Here is a 22,898-nt window from a genome sequence, read left to right on the forward strand (position 1 = left end):
GAATGAACCACTTGCTAATGCTGAGCTTTATGCACAGGTCCCTAGAATTGTTATTAAAGACTCAGTGGCTTGTTAAAGATTTCATTATTTGGTAGTTATAGATTAATATCACACAACTGCTTGTGCACAATGGTGTTTGATATTTCTTTTTCTAGCACAGGGGCTATCATTTCAAGAAGCTGCATTGAGCATTGTAGAGACCATGATTTAAGAGCTTCCTCCTATATATCCTCAAGCACAATCCAACTTTCATTATGGAAGCCCCAAAGATGATGAAAAGAAATAAGAATGCTTTCTTTAGCAAATATTTTAGCTGTTTCTGTCATTCATTACTATTCATTCTAGTAACAAACTGACTGGGTAGGTCTGTACGGAACAAGGGTAAAGTGTCAGAAAGGATAGGTGGTCCAGTAATTTAGAGCTACCTTAAGGATTGGGAGATCTACTTTCAAGTCTCCACTCAACAGCATCTCAGTGCTACAGTTTCCAATCTGTGAAATGGAGATAACTCCATACCCCAATAGACAACTCTGCACAGAGTCAGAGAGCTTCCTGCAATTATAGCTGATGCCTCACATGGAACCAAGTGGAGGATCCCTCTTTGGTAACACATAGATTAGCAGGGAAAGAATCCATCCCACTTCACCTGAACCCTGCAGGTTCTGCTCTTCTAATAACATCTGACTTTTATCATTCAAATGAGCACATATGAGTTGGCGAAGTTTAATGAGGTGCTGTGGTATTTTATTAGAACAACTCAAACAGCTGGAAAAATTCTTCTTTGCAAGCTTTCAGGTACACTTTTCAGGCAGACACTTCCTCTGCCTGACAAAGGGTATTTGTACCCAAAAGCTTGCAAAGAAGAATGTTTCCATTCGAATTGACCTAATAAAAGATACGTGGTATTTTTAAGCCACTCGGGAGCTGACTGCACCATCGTTCACCTCTAGTAATCCTCCTCCTAGGCAGAGTCCCACTGTGACTCGACGCTGCCATGTTTCTGGGCCCAATGCGCCCATGCAGCGCGTGGGCGATGCGGGGCGGCGCAGCGGCCAGACAGCCCTGGCTGCGCTCCCCTCCCCCCCGCGCTGCTGCGCTGCAGGGCGCGGGGTTCAGAGCTCGCGCGACGGCCGCGTTGCGGGAGGACCCCGGCACGCCAGGCTGCCCTGCCCGCAGCCCCCCGCATGGCAGAAAGCGCGGGCGGGCGGGAAGCACCTGGCACCAAGCAGCGGCACCTCCCCCGCACCCTGACCCGGCCCGGCTCAGCTCGGCACCCCGGCCCCAGCCCCGGCAGGGGGAGATCGCCGGTACGACCCCAGAGCGACCGCAGCGGGAGCTGCAGCTGCACCCCAAGCGCCGCCTCCTCCCCCGCCAGGGGGCGTCACCACCTTCGAGACAGAGCCCAGAAGGCGGGGCGGAGCGGACACACCTACACGTTATCTTCACTTTGCAAGTCGCGGTTGAGTGACGTCACCGAGCGCGCAAGCTGCTGGTGGCTAGGGGTGGTGTTTGCTATTGCTCGTTGAGTCGCGGGTTGGCGACGTCACTGAGCGCGTCCGCCGCGGCAGGCATGGAGGCAGGGATGGAGGAGTTGATGCCGCGGCTGCTGCCCGTGGGGGACTGCGAGCTCGCTGAGGACTTCGACCCCACCGCACCCCCTCGGACACCGCAGGAGTATCTCAAGCGGGTGCAGTAAGTGGGGGCGGGGAGCAGGAGCCGCCCCCCGCTCTGGGACCCTGCGGGCGCGCAGCGGAGCGGCCGGAGACGGGGCCGCCAGTCCCACTACGCGGGCTGCCGCCGCCCGCCTCCGCTGGAAGCAGCTCCCGCCCATGGAGCTCCCCCGAGCTCTGCAGCTGGGCTGGCTCGGAGGGACCCCATGGAAGACTGAAGCACCGGCCTGACCACCGGGAGCCCTTTGCCTTGTCCCGTTGCTGCTGCACCGCCTAGCTTAGTGTCAATGCCCTGCGGGACGCAGGTGCTAGTGTGCTGCGCACTGTAGGATCCACTGGGGTCTTTGCTGCAAATCTCCTGAGATGGAGATGCTCTGAGCTGCATGTCTGGGCAGCACCATCTCACCCTGGTCACTGTCTCCTCTGCAGCCCCCAAGTGCCACTGTAGTGCCAATAACTGCTGAGTTTGGTGCCAGTGAATGTAACTTCTCTTTCCTTGTTTAAGATCCTGACAATTTTTATTAACACCAACATAAATAGAAACGTGTTCACACACTTGGACACACAGTCTTCCCCCCATGACTCAGCAGTGTTCGTCTGTGTGTAGTTTCTCTTAAGACTCTTTGACCCCATGCTACACATCATGGCCTGTTTTCCCCAACAGTGTTATGTTGTAATTGAGTAACGAGAGCATTTGGAGTCTTTATCCAATTTACTTTAATCAGAAGGATTAAAATGCAATATTACTAGCTGTATACGTCAACAGGTAATAGCCTTCACTGCTGCCTCGGAAGGAAAGGTGGTCCTGTGGCTAAGGCAGAGACCTAGGAGTTAGGGATTCTGGATTCTGTTGACTGCCACAGCTTGGCTCATTTAAAGCAAATTAACCTCTGCTTTCATTTTCTTTCTATAAAATGAGGATATATATCTACTGTGGCCTAAATAGTAAGCTTAAAAAATGCCTCCATTTGTTTCTATTCCGTTTGTTTGTTTTTGTTAAAACCTTGCTGCATACCCTCTCCTAGAAACAGTCTCTCTTTTCATTTTTTAATAATTCTCATACACAAATTAATTGTGCAAGTGCCTCATATTTTAATCTGGTCCCTATGCAAATATTACAAATATCTGCAAACTAATTATGTAATTCTAAGGAATGCAGCAGAGAGGGATTACAAATGTTTTTTTTTCTTTTTAGGATTGAAGCTTCACAATGCCCAGATGTTGTTGTGGCACAGATAGACCCCAAAAAGCTGAGAAAGAAGCAGACAGTGAATATTTCAGTAAGTTTGTGGAGATGTTCTTAAAAGACTTCTAGAAAACACAGACTAAAAAAAATGAAATGAGAATCCTTGGATAGAAATATATTTGCATTAAAATACCTAGATGTATCAAGTAAATTTTAAAATATACTGCCCCTGTATCTTAAAAGAATTTGGAGAAGTAAATAGAATCTTCAGCCCTGCAGTCCAAATTCTGAATTGCTGGAAAAACTACTGTCTCTGTAAAACTCAGTTGTTCTAATGTATACCATATTTTCTTGATTCTAATCTGAGGGGTTACCCCACTTCATATGGGGGGAATCCCCTTGTCTTAGAATTGAATACAAGGGCAGGGGCAGGCAGCTGCAGGGGCCCAGACTTCAGCCCAGGGGTGGCCAGAATACAACCCATAGGCTGGATCTGGTCCACCACGCATTTTATCCAGGTCGTGGTGGGTCCCTCAGACCCATCTGGCCGAGGTACAGGTGGCAGCCTAGGCTTTGGCGCATGTGGATGGATGTGACATCACTGTTTCCTGGCAGCCTTGTTTGTGGTTGCTCTTTCTGGCTGTCACTGCCAATGTTGCCACTGCCACCAGACTGAGGCCCAATGCCTGGGCACCCTAGTCCGTCCACCCTGCACCCATCATTGGGGGACGCTGGGGTAGGTGGAGTCTCCATTGACACTGGCCTGGGACCCCCATGGACAGGACACTAGGCTGGGCGGATGGAATGGGGCTGTGGGCATGCAAGAAGCCGTGTCTAAGGCCGGGGTGGGTGGGGCCAAGATTGCAGGGCTGAGGCCTAGACAGAGCCATGATGTTGGGAGCCAGATTGCGGCTCTGCCCCAGGACCTGGCTCTGTGCTGTCACCACCCTGCAGTCCCAGCCCCTCCTGCCCTCAGACACTATTTCCCACCTTTTATAGATTTCATAGACATTAGGGCTGGAAGGGACCTCAGAAGATCATCGAGTCCACCCTGCGCCCAAAGGGCAGGAAGTCAGCTGGGGTCAGCAAGATAAGCATCCAAATTTCTCTTGAAGGCGTTCAATGTCGGTGCTTGAACCACCTCCGATGGCAGGCTGTTCCAGACCTTGGGGGCTCACACAGTAAAGAAATTCTTCCTCGTGTCCAGCCTGAAAAGGTCTTGCAGGCGTTTATAACCATTCGACCTTGTCAGCCCTTGGGGCACTCTGGTGAACAAACATTCCCCCAGATACCCTGATAAACTTATAGGTGGCCATCAGATCACCCCTGAGCTGCGGTTTTCCAGGATAAAGAGCCCCATGGCTCTCAGCCTGTCATCGTAAGGTCTGTTTTCCTGACCTCTGATCATGCGCATGGCTCTTCTCTGGACTCTCTCAAGCTTCTCCACATCCTTTTTGAATTGTGGAGCCCAAAACTGGACGCAGTACTCTAGCTGCGGCCTCACCAAGGCCGAGTACCAGGGGAGAATGACGTCCCGGGATTTGCTTGAGAAGCATCTATGGATGCAAGCCGGCATTTTGGTTGCTTTAGTAGCTGCAGCATCACACTGCAGGCTCATGTTCATCTTGTGGTCAATAATGACCCCCAAGTCTCTTTCTTTCGTAGTCCTAGTCAGCGTAGCACAGCTGAGCCTATAAGGGTGCTGCAGGATTTTCCTCCCAAGGTGGAAAACCTTGCATTTTTCAGTGTTAAACACCATCAGGTTCTTGTCCGCCCATTTGCTGAGCCTGTCCAGGTCAGCCTGTCTTCTGGTGTGGATGCTTTGCCCCTAAGGTTGGTGTCACCAGCAAGCTTGGCCAGTCCACTTCTGACTCCAATGTCCACATTATTAATAAAGATGTTGAACAATATGGGTCCAAGGACAGAGCCTTGGGGGACCCCAGTGGTCACAGGGCACCATGATGATTGACTTCCGTCAATTACTATCCTCTGGGTCCAACCACAAAGCTAATTCCCCAGCCATTGGATCGTGGTGGACCCAAGGCTACAATTGGCCAGTTTCGCCAAAAGGTGATCATGGGATACCAGATCAACACTTTTTTGAAGTCAAGATATATGACATGCATGCTTAGGGGCAACCAACATGGGTTCATCAGTGGCAGGTCCTGTCAGACCAACCTGGTGGCCTTTTACGATCAGATCACCAGATCATTAGACGCAGGGGTAGCAGTGGATATAATCTTCCTGGACTTCCGGAAGGCTTTTGACACTGTCTCTCACCCTGTTCTCATTAAGAAACTGGGGGGCTGTGGTGTAGACACCCACACAGTCAAATGGGTTGCCAACTGGCTGGTGGGCCGCACCCAGAGGGTGGTAGTGGATGGGTCCTTCTCAACCTGGAAGGATGTGGGCAGTGGGGTTCTGCAGGGCTCGGTTCTCGGGCCTGCACTGTTCAACATCTTCATCAGCGATTTGGATGAGGGGGTAAAAAGCCCCCTGTTCAAATTTGCTGATGACACTAAGATGTGGGGGGACGTGGACACATTGGAAGGATGCAACAGGCTACAATCAGACCTAGACAGGTTACAAGGGTGGGCGGACGAGAATAGGATGGGTTTCCTCACAGACAAGTGCAAGGTGATGCACCTTGGGAGGAACAAGCGGCACCATACCTACAGGTTGGGGAACTCCCCTCTTGTCAGCACGGAGGCGGAAAGGGATCTGGGGGTCATCATTGACTCCAAGATGAACATGGGCCGGCAGTGTGGGGAGACAGTAAGGAAGGCCAACTGCACCTTGTCATGCATCCACAGATGCATTTCGAGCAGGTCCAAGGAGGTGATCCTCCCCCTCTATGCGGCACTGGTCAGGCCGCAGCTGGAGTATTGCGTCCAGTTCTGGGCGCCACACTTCAAGAGGGATGTCGACAGCATGGAGAGGGTCCAGAGGAGGGCCACTCGCATGATCAGGGGACAGCAGGGCAGGCCCTATGAGGACAGGCTGCGGGACCTGAACCTGTTCAGCCTCCAAAAGAGAAGGTTGATCTAGTGGCCTGTTATAAACTAGTCAGGGGGGATCAGCAGGCATTGGGGAAGTCACTGTTTCCCCGAGCACCGCCAGGAGTGACCAGGAATAACGGTCACAAGCTGGTAGAGGGTAGGTTTAGGTTAGATATCAGGAGGCGCTACTTCACAGTCAGGGCGGCTAGGGTCTGGAACCAGCTTCCAAGAGAAGTGGTGCAGGCTCCTACCCTGGGGGTCTTTAAGAGGAGGTTAGATGAACATCTTGCTGGGGTCATTTGACCCCAGTATTCTTTCCTGCCATGGCAGGGGGTCAGACTAGATGATCTGCTCAGGTCCCTTCTGACCCTAGAAACTATGAAACATCAATCTCTTCTCCCTTGTCCAGGTGATAGGTCATCTGGACATAGAAGGAAATGAGATTGGTCAAGCAAGAGCCCCATTCCATCTGCCCGGCCTAGTGCGCCCTGTCTGGGGTTCCAGGGCCAGTTTGCATGGAGACCTTGTCTGTCCACTGTGTCTGGTACCCCCAGCGGTGAGTGCAGGGCGGATGGGCCTGTGCTGAATGAGATCAATTGCTGCCTCCCCCCACTCTTTATGCTGGGTTGGCACCCCTCACCAATCTGCCAAACTTGCCAAAATTCCTTAAGTGGCCCTCTAGCCCACATAATTGCCTACCCCTCCTCCAGCCCTTATTTGGAGTTGGGGCCATAGTTGCTGCCTGTCCCTGTCCCTCCACCCCCTCCATCATCTGTGTATCCCATCATTTCCCTCCCCTGTAGCCTCTTCTCCCCATCTCTGTCCCCCATGCAGCCTCTGGTCCTACACCTGCCACTCTCCATCTCCACCTTTACTTGCCCCCCCTTATTCTTGCTTTGTGCATGCTACAGCCTGGGGCACTGAGCACAGCCCTTCCTGGTCACAAAGAAGTGGCACATTACCAGCATGGCTGGTCTTACAGGACCAGACTGTGGTTGTGCTCAATGCCCCAGGCTAGAATGGGGACAGAGCCTGCTGGCCTGGGACAGAGGTTGGAGGGGAAGCAGGGAGCAAAGGCTTGGGGCAGGGGGGGCAAGTTTCTTGACCTTCCCACAGCACCTGCCCTCCTCCTGCCTGCTCTGCTGTAGAAGCAGTGTGGGGATGAGTGAAAGATGAACCTCCGATAATTAGATCCTATACTTGGAAAATTATAACCAATTATGTTCAGAGTCACTCTAGACTCCAGTAAATATGGTAACATTTCCACAATTTTGTTGTATTTCTATACACCAAATGTAACTGCCAGCTGAAGGTATATTTTATTTGTACCTTCAGCTGGCAGTTACATTTAGTGTATAGAAATACAACAAAATTGTGGAAATGTTACCATATTTACTGGAGTATTTGCTGCATTTGTTTATAAGCGATGTAGAAAGGCTTATTACAAAACAGTTAAGACGCAATTATATCATATCTCTATTTGTGTTGATAAGTGCTACTCCAGCACTGTCTTTTGTTTGCAGAGTACAATCTTGGACACTTGTATGGCTTTTTTATAACCAGTTTCTATGATTTATTTTAAGTTGTCCTAGTCTGTTTTCTTATGAGTGAAGAAGCATTGCTTTCTACTACTGTGTTTACCCTAATCCAAAATTACTTTGAATTTTAGATGATGTCCCAGTAACTAGATTCTATACAGGGGAAATAATACATTTGTTATAATTTTGAATGTATACCATCTGATTATTGGAGGGTCAGGTTAAATTTGTTGCTCCCACTGCTGTGGGGAGAAAAGTAGTAGCAAGAAGGCAGATGGTCAGACCTCCACAACACCTTGCCCCTCTCCCTTGCACCCCATGCTTATGCCCTCTAGTCCCTGCCTCCCTACCATTGCCCACTCCCCCACCATTTGTCTGTTATGCTCCTCTTCTGCTTGACTTCAACCCTGATAAGCAGGAACAATAGAGGCAGCTCCATGTTTGGGCTGGAACTGCAGCAGTTCCCTACTACTGCATGGTCTCCTCTACACTTTTCCCTGCTGCTGAAGGCTGAAGCTATCACTGCTGCTGCTTGGCCAGGCTGGGGTGGCTCACACAGTGGAGAAGATTCATAGATTGTAAGGCCGGAAGGGATCTCGGAAGATCATCAGGTGCAGCTCTCTGCACCAAGCAGGAAATACAACTGGGGTCAGGTGACCCCCAGCAAGTCTCTAGTCTCCTCTTGAAGATTTCCAGGGTAGGTGATTGCACCACCTCTGGAGGGAGCTTATTCCACAGTCTGGACACCCTGACTGTGAAAATGATTTTCCTAATGTTGAGCCTGAATCAGTCTTCCAGGAGTTTGTGGCCATAACTCCTGGTTTTCCCCTCGAGTGCCCTGGTGAACAGTTGCTCACCAAGCCCTTAATGTACTTCTCTAGTGTAACAGTAAGCTGCTATCAGGTCCCCTCTCAGCCTTCTTTACCTCAGGCTAAAGAGTCCTAGATCCCTCAGCCTTTCCTCGCATGGCTTGCCTTTTAAGACTGTGATTGTACAGGTGGCTCATCTTTGGACTCTCTCAAGCTTGTCCACATGCTTGTTAAAGTGTGGTGTTTAGGGCTGGACTCAGTACTCCAGCTGCGGTCTCACCAGTGCTGAGCAGAGTGGAAGAATCACCTCTGTGGCTTTGCTGGAGATGCATCAATTGATGCATGCCAGGGTATTATTTGCCCTACTGGCTACAGCATCACACTGCTGACTCATTCATACTGTGATCTGTTATTACCCCCAGGTTCCTTTCATTCATGGTGCTAGTCAGTTTGGTGCCACCAAGTCTGTAGGTGTGTTGGGGGTTGCTTGTCCCAAGGTGGAGCACTTTACATTTCTCAACGTTGGAACTTCCTCTGGTTCCAATCCACCCAACTTGCTAGCCTGTTGGCTAGGTCCGCTCGTAACTGTAGCCTATCTTCCAAGCGTAACCATGCTTCCCTATAACTTGGTGTCATCCGCAAACTTGGCCAGTGAGCTCTTCACCCCGACATCCAAATTGTTAATAAAGATGTTGAAAAGGAAGAGTTTTGCCAAGGGTTCCGCAATGACTTTGACCAGCTCCTTCAGCACTCTCAGATGAAGATATCTGGTCCATGCATCTAATTTTATTAATTGGTCATACACCAATTCTTCAGAAATAGTAGGAAGACGATTATTCCTACCATACTCATCCTCTACTCTACCTGGCATGGTTTTCCCTTTGGTCTAGTGGAAACTAAGGCGAAGTAGTAATTCAGGAGTTCAGCTTTCTCCTGTGTGCTGGTAACCAGCTCTCTTGAGTTGTTGAGTAGTGACCCCACACTCCCATTTTTCCTCCTGTTCCCTATCTACTTAAAGAAGGACTTCTTGTTGTCCTTGATTCCCGTTGCTTTGAAAGCACTTTTCAGTATTTCCCCCAAATTCTTATTACAAATTCAGGTGCCTGTATGTGGTAAGGTGGAAATGTAATTTTTCTCCCATCCTACTTCTTGACAACTGTGGCTGGATAATACTGCTTAATTTATATAGCAGGTCTAGACACGAAATGCAGTGTTGCCAACTCATGATTTTTGGCATTGTTCTTAAAGTCTGTGCTTCAGGAATATGAGCTCTTTCTTTTATATATACATAAATAAAAGAAAGAGCTAAGTTTTTCACATTCCCAAAGTGTAGACTTTTAAGAACAACGCCAAAAATCATGAGAGTTAGCAACACTGCAAATGTCTTTAGTACATCTGAACATTCAGTAGTCAAAACACATTTTTTAGAATTTGTATAGAATGTGGAACCTTCTTGTTGATGAGGTTCTGTTTATACTGAGAATTATGGCTTCAGTGGTTAGGATTTACTTCATAGTCTCAGAAAGGAGCCATATCAAAGCAGAACTTGTCTTGATTTCTTGTTAGTTTTGCATGCTTCGAGTAGAAATTCTTAATTTTAGATTCAGTCAGCTTAGATTCTTTTTCTACTCCTTTTTTCATAACAGTTATTGCCTGTGCTTTATTAGCTCTCAGGATGCCAGCCTGCCCCTGAAGGATATTCTCCAACTCTCAAATGGCAGCAGCAACAAGTGGCCCACTTTTCAGCTGTTCGTCAGGTAAAGAACAGTGTTTTTACAAACTAGTACAGTATAGTTTGGTGGAATTTTTCTTATGGGGAGAGGGATAATCTAGTTGTTTTGTGGGGTTTAACATTTGATGGAAAAAAATAATAGATAAAGCAGTCTGTTTTGCATTAGAAAATCTCTTGAGGGCTTTCTGCCATCATATGGTCATGTGGTTGTTTGTCTGTAAAGTTGATTTACCCTGAAAATGGAGTTCCAAAGAAAGTCTTGGAAAAAAGAATTATCCTCAACCAGCATAAGGGACAAAATAATTCCTTAATATTAAAAGCAATATTATCAAGTAGTTAACTACACAGAATCTAAGTTTTGTCCTAAAACAGAAAGTATTGGGTCAAATACTAATACGAACATGTTGGTGAACTCTTAAAATTGAGGCTGAAATGTTCTCTTTCCAGTCCAGCAATTGGGTTTAAATGGATGGAACTTGCTTTAATTACTATCTTTTTGATTATCTTTAGAATCAAGTTTAAGTAGATTAAAGAATCTGTGTATTTTTCCTTCCATAGATCACTACCGATTATTAACCAGAGCTTACTACTTAATCTGAATGACATTGACAGAAATGCATGAAATATTTGGCCAGTTATTCATTCATTCACAACAATGTGAAATTTAACATTTTCCTAAAATATAATCCTTCAACAGGTATTTTTAATGGTTATGAAGAACTGTTAAATCACATGGAAGATGAAAACAGTTTTGATTTAAAATAACATAATTGTGAAATAAACAATAAACACATTTTATTTTAATTCTTTAGAGTCTGAACAAGCACAGAAATCACTGGAAGTCACAGAATTTGGACAGCAATGTCACAATGGTTAGTAGAATTTTTATTACACTTTAGGAAACATTTTTTTTTAATTGTTAATGTATCCTGATGGCAGGCATGCTGTAGTAATTGTGTTAATCTTGTAAATCCTGATCTACAATTTATCCATTCTTTCTTGATTGATTTTTTTTTTTTAAAGAGATTTGAGTCTTTCAGTGTTTTTGCTGCCTATGAAAACTAATCCACACTAACTTTTTCAGCCAAAATCAGAAGATGAAGAAGGCTGGAAAAAGTTTTGTCTGGGTGAAAAAGCATATTCAGAAACAGTTATTGTAGCAAATAATGAAAATCTAGGAATTGATTATATACAGGTAAGCTACTTGGTTCTTGGTTATTATACTTCATTAAAATTTTTCAGAAGTTGCCCTACCGTGATGTATACTCGGGCTGAGGTCAGTAAAACTAACAGGTTGAAAGCAGGTTCCTTAATGAGCTTGCTACTTCATTCCCTACTATACAAAGTGGGACCCTAGATAAATCAGAGCTTGGACTTTCATTTGGAAACTTAAGTGTGATAAAGTAACTCTTACAGATTATTGTTAATTGATACAAGATTATGGGCTGTCTTTTGTGCATGTAACAGTACTGGAGTATAGCCAGCTTCAGTGGTTTGATGATCAGATGCAGCCCTCAAAACAACTTGACCAGTAAATAAGAGCTTTGCTAGAGTAGGCCCTGGAAGGCATGCATAGAAAGGAAAAAGTGTTAGGGCCTAACCAAGTGTTGTGATGCTCTTGCCATGCCCCTGAAACAACAGTAAGAGAGCAAAAAAAAAAAATAGTGTTTCTGTAAATTCAGAATAGAATTAAGATGGTGAGATCTGAAAAAGTAGCTGAAATAAATTAATTTTAGGTCCTTTTAAATCTGATGCCTCATGCAGTATGTAGAGGCTTTTAAATTAACTATTTTGCTACATTATTGCTGTTACCATTATTTATTCTACCTGGCATTTTGAAGATGAGTAGTTAAGACTAGATGTTTTGAAAAAACATTGCTTAAAAAAATAAATGGATGTGTGTCCTGTTCAGGCTTTGTTCTAATTTGGGAAATGTCTTTACTTTGTATGTTACAATTCCAACCTGGCTTTTCTTTCAGATGGGCTTTCCTCCTTTGCTAAGTATTGTTAGCCGAATGAATCAAGTAAGTTTATTTGTACTTGGCAAAAATGTTTGGGGGAGAAAGGGGTTGCTTTTTAATAATTTACCTATCAAATGTAGATATACCTCATCTATTAGAGTTATAGTGCAAAAGAGAGTATAGCTAATTATTTCATTGGTAGTGCCCGAAACAAGTGTTGGACTGTTTCAAACAACTGTCTGTTTCTCACTTACTTAAATTGATGTATTTTTGATTTTGAACCAGGGTGGATAAAAATCAATCATTTTAAAAATGTAATTGGATTTTTATTTAAATCAAAATCTTAGATTTAATCATATTTTTTATTTTTTTTTAAAAGATGCCTTTAAAAAATCGCAAAAAAACCAAACCTATATAAATATAGTTTTAATTTAAGATATGTTAAAGATTAAAGATATCATCATGGAATAGGGATTATAACTTCTAATTATATACTATTTGAGACAATATATTCATGTAACCTTTTTAGAAAAGGTTTATGAATAGGTCACATGTCATGAACTATATTATGAGTCCAATCTTATGAGGTTCCAAGAGGCTGTGCTATAGATTAGTAAAGATTAAAGAAAACCACTCCACCCAATGGGACTCAGTGCTCAGTCTAGAAGATCCCATTAAGCATCTCTGTGATGCTTAGTTTCAGTTCTCAAACAATGGATTTGTGTCTCCAGAGATAACATTCTTGTTAACAGCAGTATATAGAGATGAAATAGAACAGACCTGCTTACCTACTCATCAGCACTATTTCTCTGCAGGTTTTTGTAGACAATCAAGCCCTTGCCTTTCTCTAAAAGTGCAAAGTTTCAAGAAGTTAAGTGAATAAAGGATATCAAACAACAAGAATGCACTTTTGTAGATAACAGTAATTAAATCAAGGCTTCCTGACCAGGATTTAAATCAGATCCACCCTGTTTTAAACTGCTTAGCAATAATTGCTGATAATATGCAAGTTTTCTGGCATAACTTCTCTTTATCCATGTGTTTAAAAAATTGCTTTAATCTAGGGGTGCACTTATACAGAATTTGTGGGGCTGATACCGCTAGCTGATTTTTAAGGAGGTATATCAGCTGATGTAGATCCGATTTCCAATACAGCTGCATCCAGCTGGTAAGTCTGTTGCGGTGAACAGGGAGGGTGAGAGAAGGGGTGTTGGGGGGAGAATAGATCAACAGTGAGGGAGGGAGGGAGTGGGGCAGGCACTGCCCACTGGGGCACTGCCCACTGAGGTGGAACAAGGCATGGGACTGAGCTGTGGTTCATCTGGGGGGCAGCTCTCACCACTGCACGCACCTGGGGGGGGAGGGGGGGTGCAGAAGGCTTGTGCCCTGGATCTGCATGGGGGAGGGGGTTCAAGCTGGGGCCAGGGCTGTGCTGGGCTCTTCCTGGTGTGTGGGGGCTGTGGGACTGCACTCAGGACTGTGCTCCCAGTGTGTGGGGGGGCTGAGCTTAATGTGGGCGGCAGCACTGGGAGGGGGCTAGGGGGACTGTAGGCCCGTCCAGGCACCGTCTGCCCCGAGCACAGCCCCCATGCACTGGGAGTGCAACCCCCACATGCCAGGAGGAGCCTGGCACAGCCCCAGCCCACAGGCTCCCCATGCAGATCTGAGGCACCCGCCCTCCTGGGGTGCACACAGCAGCAGGAGCTGCCCTTCCCACCCCGTGTCTTCTGGACAAGCTGCAGCTCAGTCCTACAACCTGCCCCACCCCAGCAGCGTCTGTCCCGGCCCCTCCTTCCCCACGAGGGGCATTGATCTGCTCCCCATGCTCCTTCTCTCCATGCTCCCCTTCCACCACAACAGACTTAACAGGGTCACACAACTCTCCAAGCTGCCGGGCTGTGCTCTTCGCTGCCTACGTGCTGCATTGCAGCTGTGCACGTGTGAGCATTTATCGGCCAAATGATCAGCCACATCAGGCCAATTTCCGACACAATCAGTTTTCTTTATATCAGTGCTGATCCAATATCAGACTGATATATCAGTGCACCTTTACTCCTGTTAATATTTCCAAATACAGTTAACTTAGTTTGAGTTACACACACTAACTTGTTTGTTGTGTGCAATTGATTTTCTTTTATCAACTTAAATATTTCCTTTAAATGTGATTGCCTGTGCCCTTGTTTTCCTGTATAATGAGACAAGGCATCTGATTTTTTTTGCCTTAGTCTCTCAGTACTGAGTAATCCAAATTTATTCAGACTAATATGGACATTTTCCCAGACCTCTAATTATTTCAGCTTTCTGTCCCACTTTGGGCATTTTACGCTTCTCACTATTTAATCTCAGTCCCTTCTAGAAACTGCTGTTACTACATTTCCTATTGTATGTGTAATAGTGGCGTGTGATTAAATGCCCTGTCCAGATGCACTGTAGAAGTGAAATAAATGTCATGTCACTATGCAAAGTGGAGTCACTTGTTCAAGTCTTCTAATTTAATTACACTGTAGCATCAAATGTGTGCAATAGGTGTTTTTATACAACGACTCTTTTAAATGTCTTGTTCTTTTCCCCCCCCCCCACCCCTGTCTTTGAAAGGCAACTGTAACTAGTGTCCTGGAATATCTGATTAACTGGTTTGGGGAGAAAGAGTTTACTCCAGAACTGGTAATTTTAATTTATTCTGTCTACCTACACATGAATTTGAGAAAATTATGCACTATTAAAATGATACAAGGAGAAGGACGCACAAACCTCATTGTACTTGCTGTTGCTATTAAAGTAATATAAATATGTTTCATGTGAAGGCATTCTGTATATTACTATTACCATCTTTTAGATGAAAATACTGCTGTAATTCATAAATCACTCAGTCTTAGAAGTGAACTAAACTTTTTGGGAAATGCCACCTATTCTCATTATGTCTGCAATTATTTTCCCTATGAGTTCTATTAAAACAACTACTTGTATTTTTTTCTAATGAATCTATTCCTGAAACATCCTCAGACTCCAGTGTGTGTATTATTTTTCATATATGTACATCACTTGTACATCCTGTGCCCTCCTTTTCAGTTCACACACACATACTACAAAACAAAATTGCAACTATAGCCAGCATACCCTTTTAATTTCTTTCCACTATAGCAATAGGAAGAGCTGCGCTGTTCAGGATTGAAGCTCGTGTGTTACAGGTTCCTATCACATTCAAAAATAGGACTTTTCATTGACTGCATAGTAAAATGAAGATTGCACAGCTTGAGACTTGGTTTCCTATAGGCTTTTTTGTTTGTTTTAACAGGGCTTTTTGGGGGGGGGAGGGGTTAGTTTGTGAGGGGGTTTTTGTTGGGCGGGGGTTGCATATTTCAGCTATTTCCTCTAATGTTCACCAATGCTTTCTAGCCTTTTATCCTCAATCTTTCTAAAAATATAGAAGTTTTTGCCCAGAATTAAGCCTGAAGAATATGAATATAACTAACTTTAAGTAAAAATTTAAGTTTTGTAAAGGTAACTTTAACTATAGAATTTTGTATCAAATGAATAAACCTTGCTACTTGATCTTTTAATTCTAATGAATTCCATCCTGATAGTAGTAATTCTGGAGTCCTCAAACTGAACATGGTTCCCGGTTTTGTTTATGGACACTTGCTGTATTAGAACTGATCAGTGATGCAATAGGAAGATAGGAATAATCGTTTGTTTTTAGATTTATTTCTGAATAGCTGTTTTTCTCCAGCTGACTTAATGAAATTGAAAAGATTTTCGTCAGTAGATGTCCTTAGCCAATTCTTGGAAAGGCCCCATGAAACGTTCTGATTTCCGTAACAATAATGACTTGCCTCTAAAATATGTACTAAAGGGCACTTAATTGGAATAAAAAGAAGTCTTTCTAAAATCATTTTCTAACCACTTTAGAAAAAAAATGAAATTTTGAGCTGCATTAACAAAAGTATGGTATGTAATTCACAAGAGACAGTAATACCGCTCTTCAGCCCTAGTTATGCCCCATCTACAATATTATGTCCTGTTCAGGGAACTGCATTTTAGGAAACATCTAGAAAAACTGTCAGAGTCAAAAAATGAGTGGTAACGATAAGGGGGTTGGAATGCAAGCCATTTAAGGAAAGATTGATATGTGGGTGAATTATAGACTGGAGAAAACAAGATTACAGGGTGGCATGAAATGTTTTAAAATATTTGAAAGGCTGCCATGAAGAGGGCCTCTGTTCTCCCTGGCTACAGAGGACAGGATGTAAGGTAACATGTAAATTGCAGAAAAACAAATTTAGGGAAAAATTCTTAAGAGCAAGAGGACAACGTAACAAACTGACAATGGAAGTTAAGGAATCGTCTTTATTAGAGGTTTTAAGAAGTGGCCAGATAGGGATCTGTCTGGAATGGTTATAGGAATAGCTTAGTCTATATTTTTTTGGAGGGGATTGGGGATCCTCAGTGTCCCCTCCCTGTGTGGATGTTATTTCATAATGCGTACGACTTGTGCATGAGACCAGTATCTAGTTCCAGTAGCATCCCAAAGATCTGGGGTGTCCAACTGACAACCTACAAACCGTAAGCAGCCTGCAAGGTACTAATCTATTCTCCCTGTTGCTGCTGGCTTAACAGCTAGTCTCTGGGCTTTCCCTCTGGCTCCCACTTCCTGTGCCTGCCCCAGGAATGGTGCAGCATGCAGGAGCCTATGATGCCTGCAGCTGGTGAGTTGAGGGGTGCTGCCCATGTACATACAGTGCAACAGTAGCTCAGATGTGTGGTGTAACAGGAAAGGACTGTCCAACTGGTAGCCCATAGGCATGGTTTAGCAGGGTGGGAACCTGCCGGTAAGGGAGGAAGAGGAAGGGGTTGTATGGAGCAGGGTGGCTGCCTATGCGCACTGTGTAGCACTGGGTCAGAAAGTGCCTTGGTTTGCACTTTAAGTGTGCAGCCCCCAGGTGCTGAGAATTTGGGACAGCCCTGCTACAGAATAGAAAAGCCTAGTATATGGGAATGGTGGTATGTAAACCAGTCACTTTTATTTATAAGCTGATAACTTTTTTCCCATTTTGTACTTTAATATATATAGGGTAGATGGCTCTATGCTCTGCTGGCATGTCTTGAAAAACCTTTACTGCCTGAAGCCCACTCTCTAATTCGCCAACTGGCAAGGCGATGCTCTGAAGTCAGAGTACTAGAGGTAAGATCCAATTTAAAATCATACAGAATTGGGGGTGGAAGGGACCTCAGGAGGTTATTTAGTTTAACCCCCTATTCAAAGCAGGACCATCCCCAATTACAGCATCCCAGCCAAGGCTTTGTCTAGCTGGGTCTTAAAAACCTCTGAGGATGGAGATTCTACAGCCTCTCTGAGTAACCTATTCCAGTGCTTCACTACCCTCCTAATGAGAGTTCTTCCTAACATCTAACCTAAACTTCCCTTGCTGCAACTTCAGACTACTGCTCCTTGTTCTGTCATCTGTCACCACTGAGGACAGTTTAGCTCCATCCTCTTTGGAACCACCCTTTAGGTAATTCAAGGCTACTATTAAATCCCTCCCCATCAATTTTCTGTTCTGTAAATTAAATAAGTCCTGCAGCCTCTCCTCATTAAGTCATGTGCCCCAGCCCCCTAACCACTTTTGTTGCCTTCCACTGGGTGGGACACTTTCCAATTTGTCTACATCTTTTCTATGGGGGGAGGAGGGAGAGCAAAACTGGATACAGTATTCCAGATGTGGCCTCATTAGTGGTGAATAGAGGGAAATAATCCCCTTGATCTGGCAACACCCCTACTAATGTATCCTGGTATGCCATTAGCCTTCTTTGCAACAAGGGCACACTTTTGGCTCATCTTCAACTTATTGTCCACTGTAACGCCCTGGTCCTTTTCTGTAAAAGTAGAAGAGGTGTGGGGATGATCTGACAGTTGTGGAAGAACTAGAAATCTGGAATACTCTTTCAACTAACTGAAGATCTAACTGGGTGTAGATTGTTTTTCATTCACTTAAATAATCATTAATTTTTGGGAACATTTGAGATTACTGTAGGAGCTCAACAAGCTGTTTAATATTCTTTTCTGAACCATGGCAGCTGATCTAATGTTATTTTTGTTTTGCAGGAGAACAAGAGTGAAGAAAGAGTGTCTGCTCTAAATTTGCTAATCTGTTTGGTTAGCAGGTACTGCAAATTTAGATATCTAAATAAAAGTTGCAATGAATTTTTGCATTATATGTTGTACATATGTTGTCATAATCTATATTCTTTCCAGGCAAAGAAAACCAATCCAAGCTTTTGTATACTGTAACACACGTTTGCTCTGCTGAAAGGATCTAGTCTTGTCTTGGTGCTGCTAAAACAAGCATGTATCAACTCCCTCCAAAAAGTGGGGTTTTTCTAATGTCCTGATAATCAGCTACGAGTCTTCTGAGTAAACCTGATGGTATTCATAGGAAAACAAATATGTTGGAATAAGTGTGTTTAATACTCCCCTTGACAGTAAATATACTGTAAAATAAGGGAAAGACATGTAAAAAAAAATTCTAATTTGCCTTTGAAATACCAATATATTTCACTTGTCTCTCTCCAACAGGTATTTTGATCAACATGACCTAGCTGATAAACCATCCTAATCTATGCTTGGCCTCCAAGCATCTTGCATCATCTGACTACCTATGGTACTATCAACAGTAACAGTCAGTTGCAGTGCAGATATGAGGTACCATATAACCTCTCCAATACAATCTCTTGATAATGGGTTTGGAACAGTTGTCAGTAGTAAAACTTAAACTGATTTGGCTTATTACATGAATTACTTCTGATGTGAAGTTACCACTGAAATGCCTACCCACTTCACACAAACCTCTGTCCAGCAGAAAGCCATAAACCAACTGAACTGTAGGTATGCAAGAACAGTTGATCCTTTAAACTTCTGGAATACAAGTTTACTCGTTTCAGTGGAATTACCACATGGAAAGACTTCTAGGACTGATTCAAGCTTCATAGTTTTAAATGCAACAGACTTAAAGCAACCCAGCACTTCCCTGAACACACCAACAGAAAGGTGGGGGGTTTTTTGTGAAAGGGTTTTTTGTGAGAAATTTTTAAATAAAATTTTCAAAACTACTTAAGCTTGTATGGTGTCTCAAAACAGTATTTTTCCAAATATATTTTGACTGCACCTTCTAGATCAGGGCTATCCAACTTCGAAGCAGCAGGGGGCTGGGCAACCCCTGGCAGGCAGAAAAGCTGCAAGGAAGAGTCTTTGAGGGAAAGCGGGGTGGGAGGGAGGAGACTAGCTGCTATTGCAGTCACAGCCATAGATAGCAAGAGTGGCCAGGCAGGAGCCTGAGACCTACAACTTCACCCCTTGTGGGCTGCCAGTTAGATAGACCTGATCTACATGTCTTCAGAATTAAGTTTTCTTTACATGAACATACAGGGGAGACTCCTGAATATAAAAATCCAACAGAAATTTGGTACCTGGACTAAGGCGATAAAATCTACTCAAACTAGTTCTCATGTTAGGCATTTTAACTGCCATAGTGTATTAAGATCATGTAAGAAAGTACCTTAAGTACTGGTTAATGAAACAGTTTAACTGAACAGAACAAAGACCCACTTACATGCTCTCCTTTTAATGAGTGCGTTTAATGGACACAGTGAACAAGTCTGTATCTCTTCAATTTGCCCCACTGGGATCTAGACAATTATTTTGTTTTTCTCAGACTTCTAAGAATACTTATTGTTTTAAATATCTTGTCTACTCAACTTGTGAAATTGATGTCTATGGGAAGGTATATGCACAGTGTGTATGCATGAGCATGCACACACTCTGACTTAACATGCTAAGAACTTGGTTGGGGGGAAGCTACTTGTTATGTAGAAAAAACAATATAGTATGGACACATGGCAAAAAATTAGTTATATATGGTATTAGTTTTATTTTCACAATATTCAAGAAATAAACTTCCATTCTGTCTAGTTTGTACTTCTCTACAGGAAAGTGTACATATCTTACAGCACAGCCATTGGTTGATTTAAAACCTCAAACTTCCTCCTCTTAGCTATGACTGGAGTTCTACATGTGACTAAAGATAAACTGAATGTGTAATTACAGTTTGACCCTCACTTCCTTATTTAGTGCTGGAAAGGAATAGATGTTTATATAGTTTGATTCAGTTGTGGAATATAGATCTTAACAAGTACAACAGTACTCCTCTTATATAGATTTGTGCATATCCTTGTGAGAGTTCTGTAAGCTTTTCTCTGTCCTTGTCTCCCTCTGGAGAGTGGGGATTAAGTCCTTTACACAGCACCAGCTAAGCACAAGAGATGACGCCACAATATAGTGTGGTAATACAAACATCACAAATGTATGACTGCATCTGGCAGTCTTTAAAGAGAATGATGGCATTGAATCAGATTGCCCTCGTGTAATAGAATGTACATGGGGTACTACTATGGCAGCTGAAGACTGTCAAGATGCATCCACAGGAACAGTCTACACTAACGTATGGTCCTGTGTTTGAAAACATAAAATTCACAAGGCATAACAAAATTATGCTAGGCCAGACCTATCTCTGATAGTGGCAAGTATGAGATGCTGTAGAGGGAGAGTATGTAGGGCTGTCCAACTGGTGGCCTGTGAGAGGCCAGTGTGCATTTGCCTCTTCCCGTCCCATGCAGTGGAGAAGGGCCTGGGAGATGGCCATGTTGCTATCCACACAGTAAGGGTGGAAATACCATAAGTGGGGGAAATCCCAGGGTGCTATGCAGCCAAGGCAAGGGTCAGGGGAGGCATATGGTCTGTACTGAAGCTGGACAGCCCTGTTCTAATATAATCTATCCCTGATCAGACCATTTTGGGCGTCAACTATCAGAGATACCAGAAGTTACATCTCTGGCTATTCTGTTTAATAGATAAGAACATAAGAAGTGCTATACTAGTCCATCTAGCCCAGTGTCCTGAGCAGTTTCACAGCGTGGTGTCCACCAGTTCCTTGGATTCCTTCATGGGACAATACATGCTGGCCAGTGTCCCCCTCCTTGGAACACTCTGTGAACCTCTGACTCACATTCGTCCCTATTCCCTCTACTATTTTGTCCCAATAAATCTGTTGTTACGCTTCTACTAGCCTCCCTAACTGAGGAAGGCTTACAGTTTTATTGATGTGCTTAGGGCCACTGCATTCGGCATAACAAATAGGCTTGTCAGTGGCAGAAGTGGATACCTTAGAGAGAGAGCATTGAACCAGGTATAGCTAGAGCAAAGGCAGGCAAAGTCCAGCCTGCAGGCCAGATCAGGCCCATAGTGAACTCCGTTTCCCAGCAGCCCCTGCCTGCATTGCTGCAGGCAGTTTCTATAGAGACCACAGGAGCAGTGAAAGTGCAGGGCCAGGACTTCCATGGAGACTGGTCCCAGCGGCGCTAGCAGGGCATGCGGCTGGGTGAGAAGCTGCTCTGGAACTGGGATCTTGTGGTGGTGACAGCGTGGTCCAAAGCCCAAACAGAGCCATGACCCACTGCCCTGTGCAGGGAGCAAAACTGTGCAGGCAGCGGAACGTGGCTCTGCCCCAGCTCTAGCCCACTCTGTCACTGCCATAAGATCACAGTCCCAGAGCAGCTCCCCCACCCAGCCATGCACTGCAGGGCCAGTCTCCATGGAAACCCTGGCCCCACAGTCATGGTGCCAGTGTTCCTGGGGTCTTCATGGAAACCAGATACAGCAACATGGGCAGGGGCTGCTGGGCAATGGAGTCCGCTGCAGGCCCAATCCAACCCATGGGCCAGACTTTGCATGCCCCTGGTCTATAAGGTGCAAATCTACCCTGCGCCTTCTCTTGACTTTAGACATACATGGCTAACTACCTCTCTATTCATAGATCTATCATCTATGAATTTCTCTAATCCCTTTTTAACCTGACTATACTATCTACAACTACAGCCTCCTGTGGTAATAAGTTCTGCAAGTTAATGCTATACTGAATACAAACATACTTTCTACTATTAGTCTTAAACCTTCTTCTTACTAATTTAAGTGAGTACCCCTTCGTTCTAATATTCTGGGAGGTGGTGAGTAACAGTTCCCTATTCCCTTTCACAACTATCATGATTCTACAGAACTCTCTCAGCCTTCTATCTTCTGAACTAAGGCTATCTTAGCCTTTTAGTCTCTCCTGGTACAGCAGCTTCTCTATACCCTCCGATCTTCTGGGTTGCTCTTCCCTATACCTTTTCTAATTCTACTACACCCTTTTTGAGATGCAGACTAGGACTGTACACAGTGCTTAAGATGTGGGCATACTGGGTTTGAACAGTGACATAATGATGTTTTCCATTTCCTCCTTAACAATGGCTGTTTTATTAACTGTTTTGGTATCAATGAACTATCAATGGAGCTATCCAGGAATGTCTGATTCCTTTATGCACTTCTGTAACACATTAAGCACTTCATGACATTAACTATATCACATAAACACAGGTTATTACACTGCCTGTGAACTATACCCCTTCTGCAGACAAGCCTATTCTGCTCTTAAATCCTATACCAGTATAACTGCTACTGATATAAGCAAATGACTGCTCTCTAAAAGTTATGCTAAGACCCAATGCTCTGTACCATTAGACTTAATTCATTCTGGCCCTGATACAAGATAATGGTTATTTCCATCTTAGTTTTTTACATGAAGCAGACAGCATCATACTTTTTCCTCACCACTACTCCAGTTTAGTTGTAGATGCTTTCTAAGAGTAAAGTTAAAAGCAAGACTGCCTGCCCTCTTCACAATTTCGTCACAGAGATTGTGCAAACAGCTCCTTTGTATCATTAAAGAATTATGTGCATGAAACAGTTACAGTAAAAAGTTGCTGCATGTTCCAGGGCAGCAACTCCCTTTCTTTTTGACACTGCTCCAAATGTATATACTGTCACTAAAATACTTTCAGCACATCTACCCTGCAAACATAAGTGCTGTGCAACAGGTTGCATTCCTCTAGGCTACCCTCTAAACTGGATGCTG

General features: G+C 44.2%; 1 protein-coding gene across 2 annotated transcripts; it reads left to right on the plus strand.

Moving 5' to 3' along the window:
* The first annotated feature begins 1,522 nt into the window (after positions 1-1,522).
* Positions 1,523-19,002, plus strand: GEMIN2 (gem nuclear organelle associated protein 2). Of its 2 annotated transcripts, XM_090033644.1 has the most exons (10): positions 1,525-1,692; positions 2,866-2,950; positions 9,870-9,959; positions 10,747-10,806; positions 11,019-11,129; positions 11,914-11,958; positions 14,491-14,559; positions 16,967-17,077; positions 17,999-18,057; positions 18,470-19,002. In XM_090033644.1, exons 1-10 carry the CDS (start codon positions 1,571-1,573, stop codon positions 18,507-18,509), a joined length of 792 nt encoding a protein of 263 aa, XP_089889770.1. In that variant the 5' UTR covers positions 1,525-1,570; the 3' UTR covers positions 18,510-19,002. The 2 variants fall into 2 exon arrangements, with proteins under 2 accessions (XP_089889771.1, XP_089889770.1); XM_090033645.1 differs by lacking the exon at positions 14,491-14,559 and having other exon boundaries at positions 1,523-1,692.
* Positions 19,003-22,898: the final 3,896 nt, after the last annotated feature.

Source organism: Crocodylus siamensis, chromosome 2 (genome assembly GCF_052110815.1).
Source record: "Crocodylus siamensis isolate JL-2025a chromosome 2, ASM5211081v1, whole genome shotgun sequence".
Classification (NCBI taxonomy): Eukaryota; Metazoa; Chordata; order Crocodylia; family Crocodylidae; genus Crocodylus; species Crocodylus siamensis.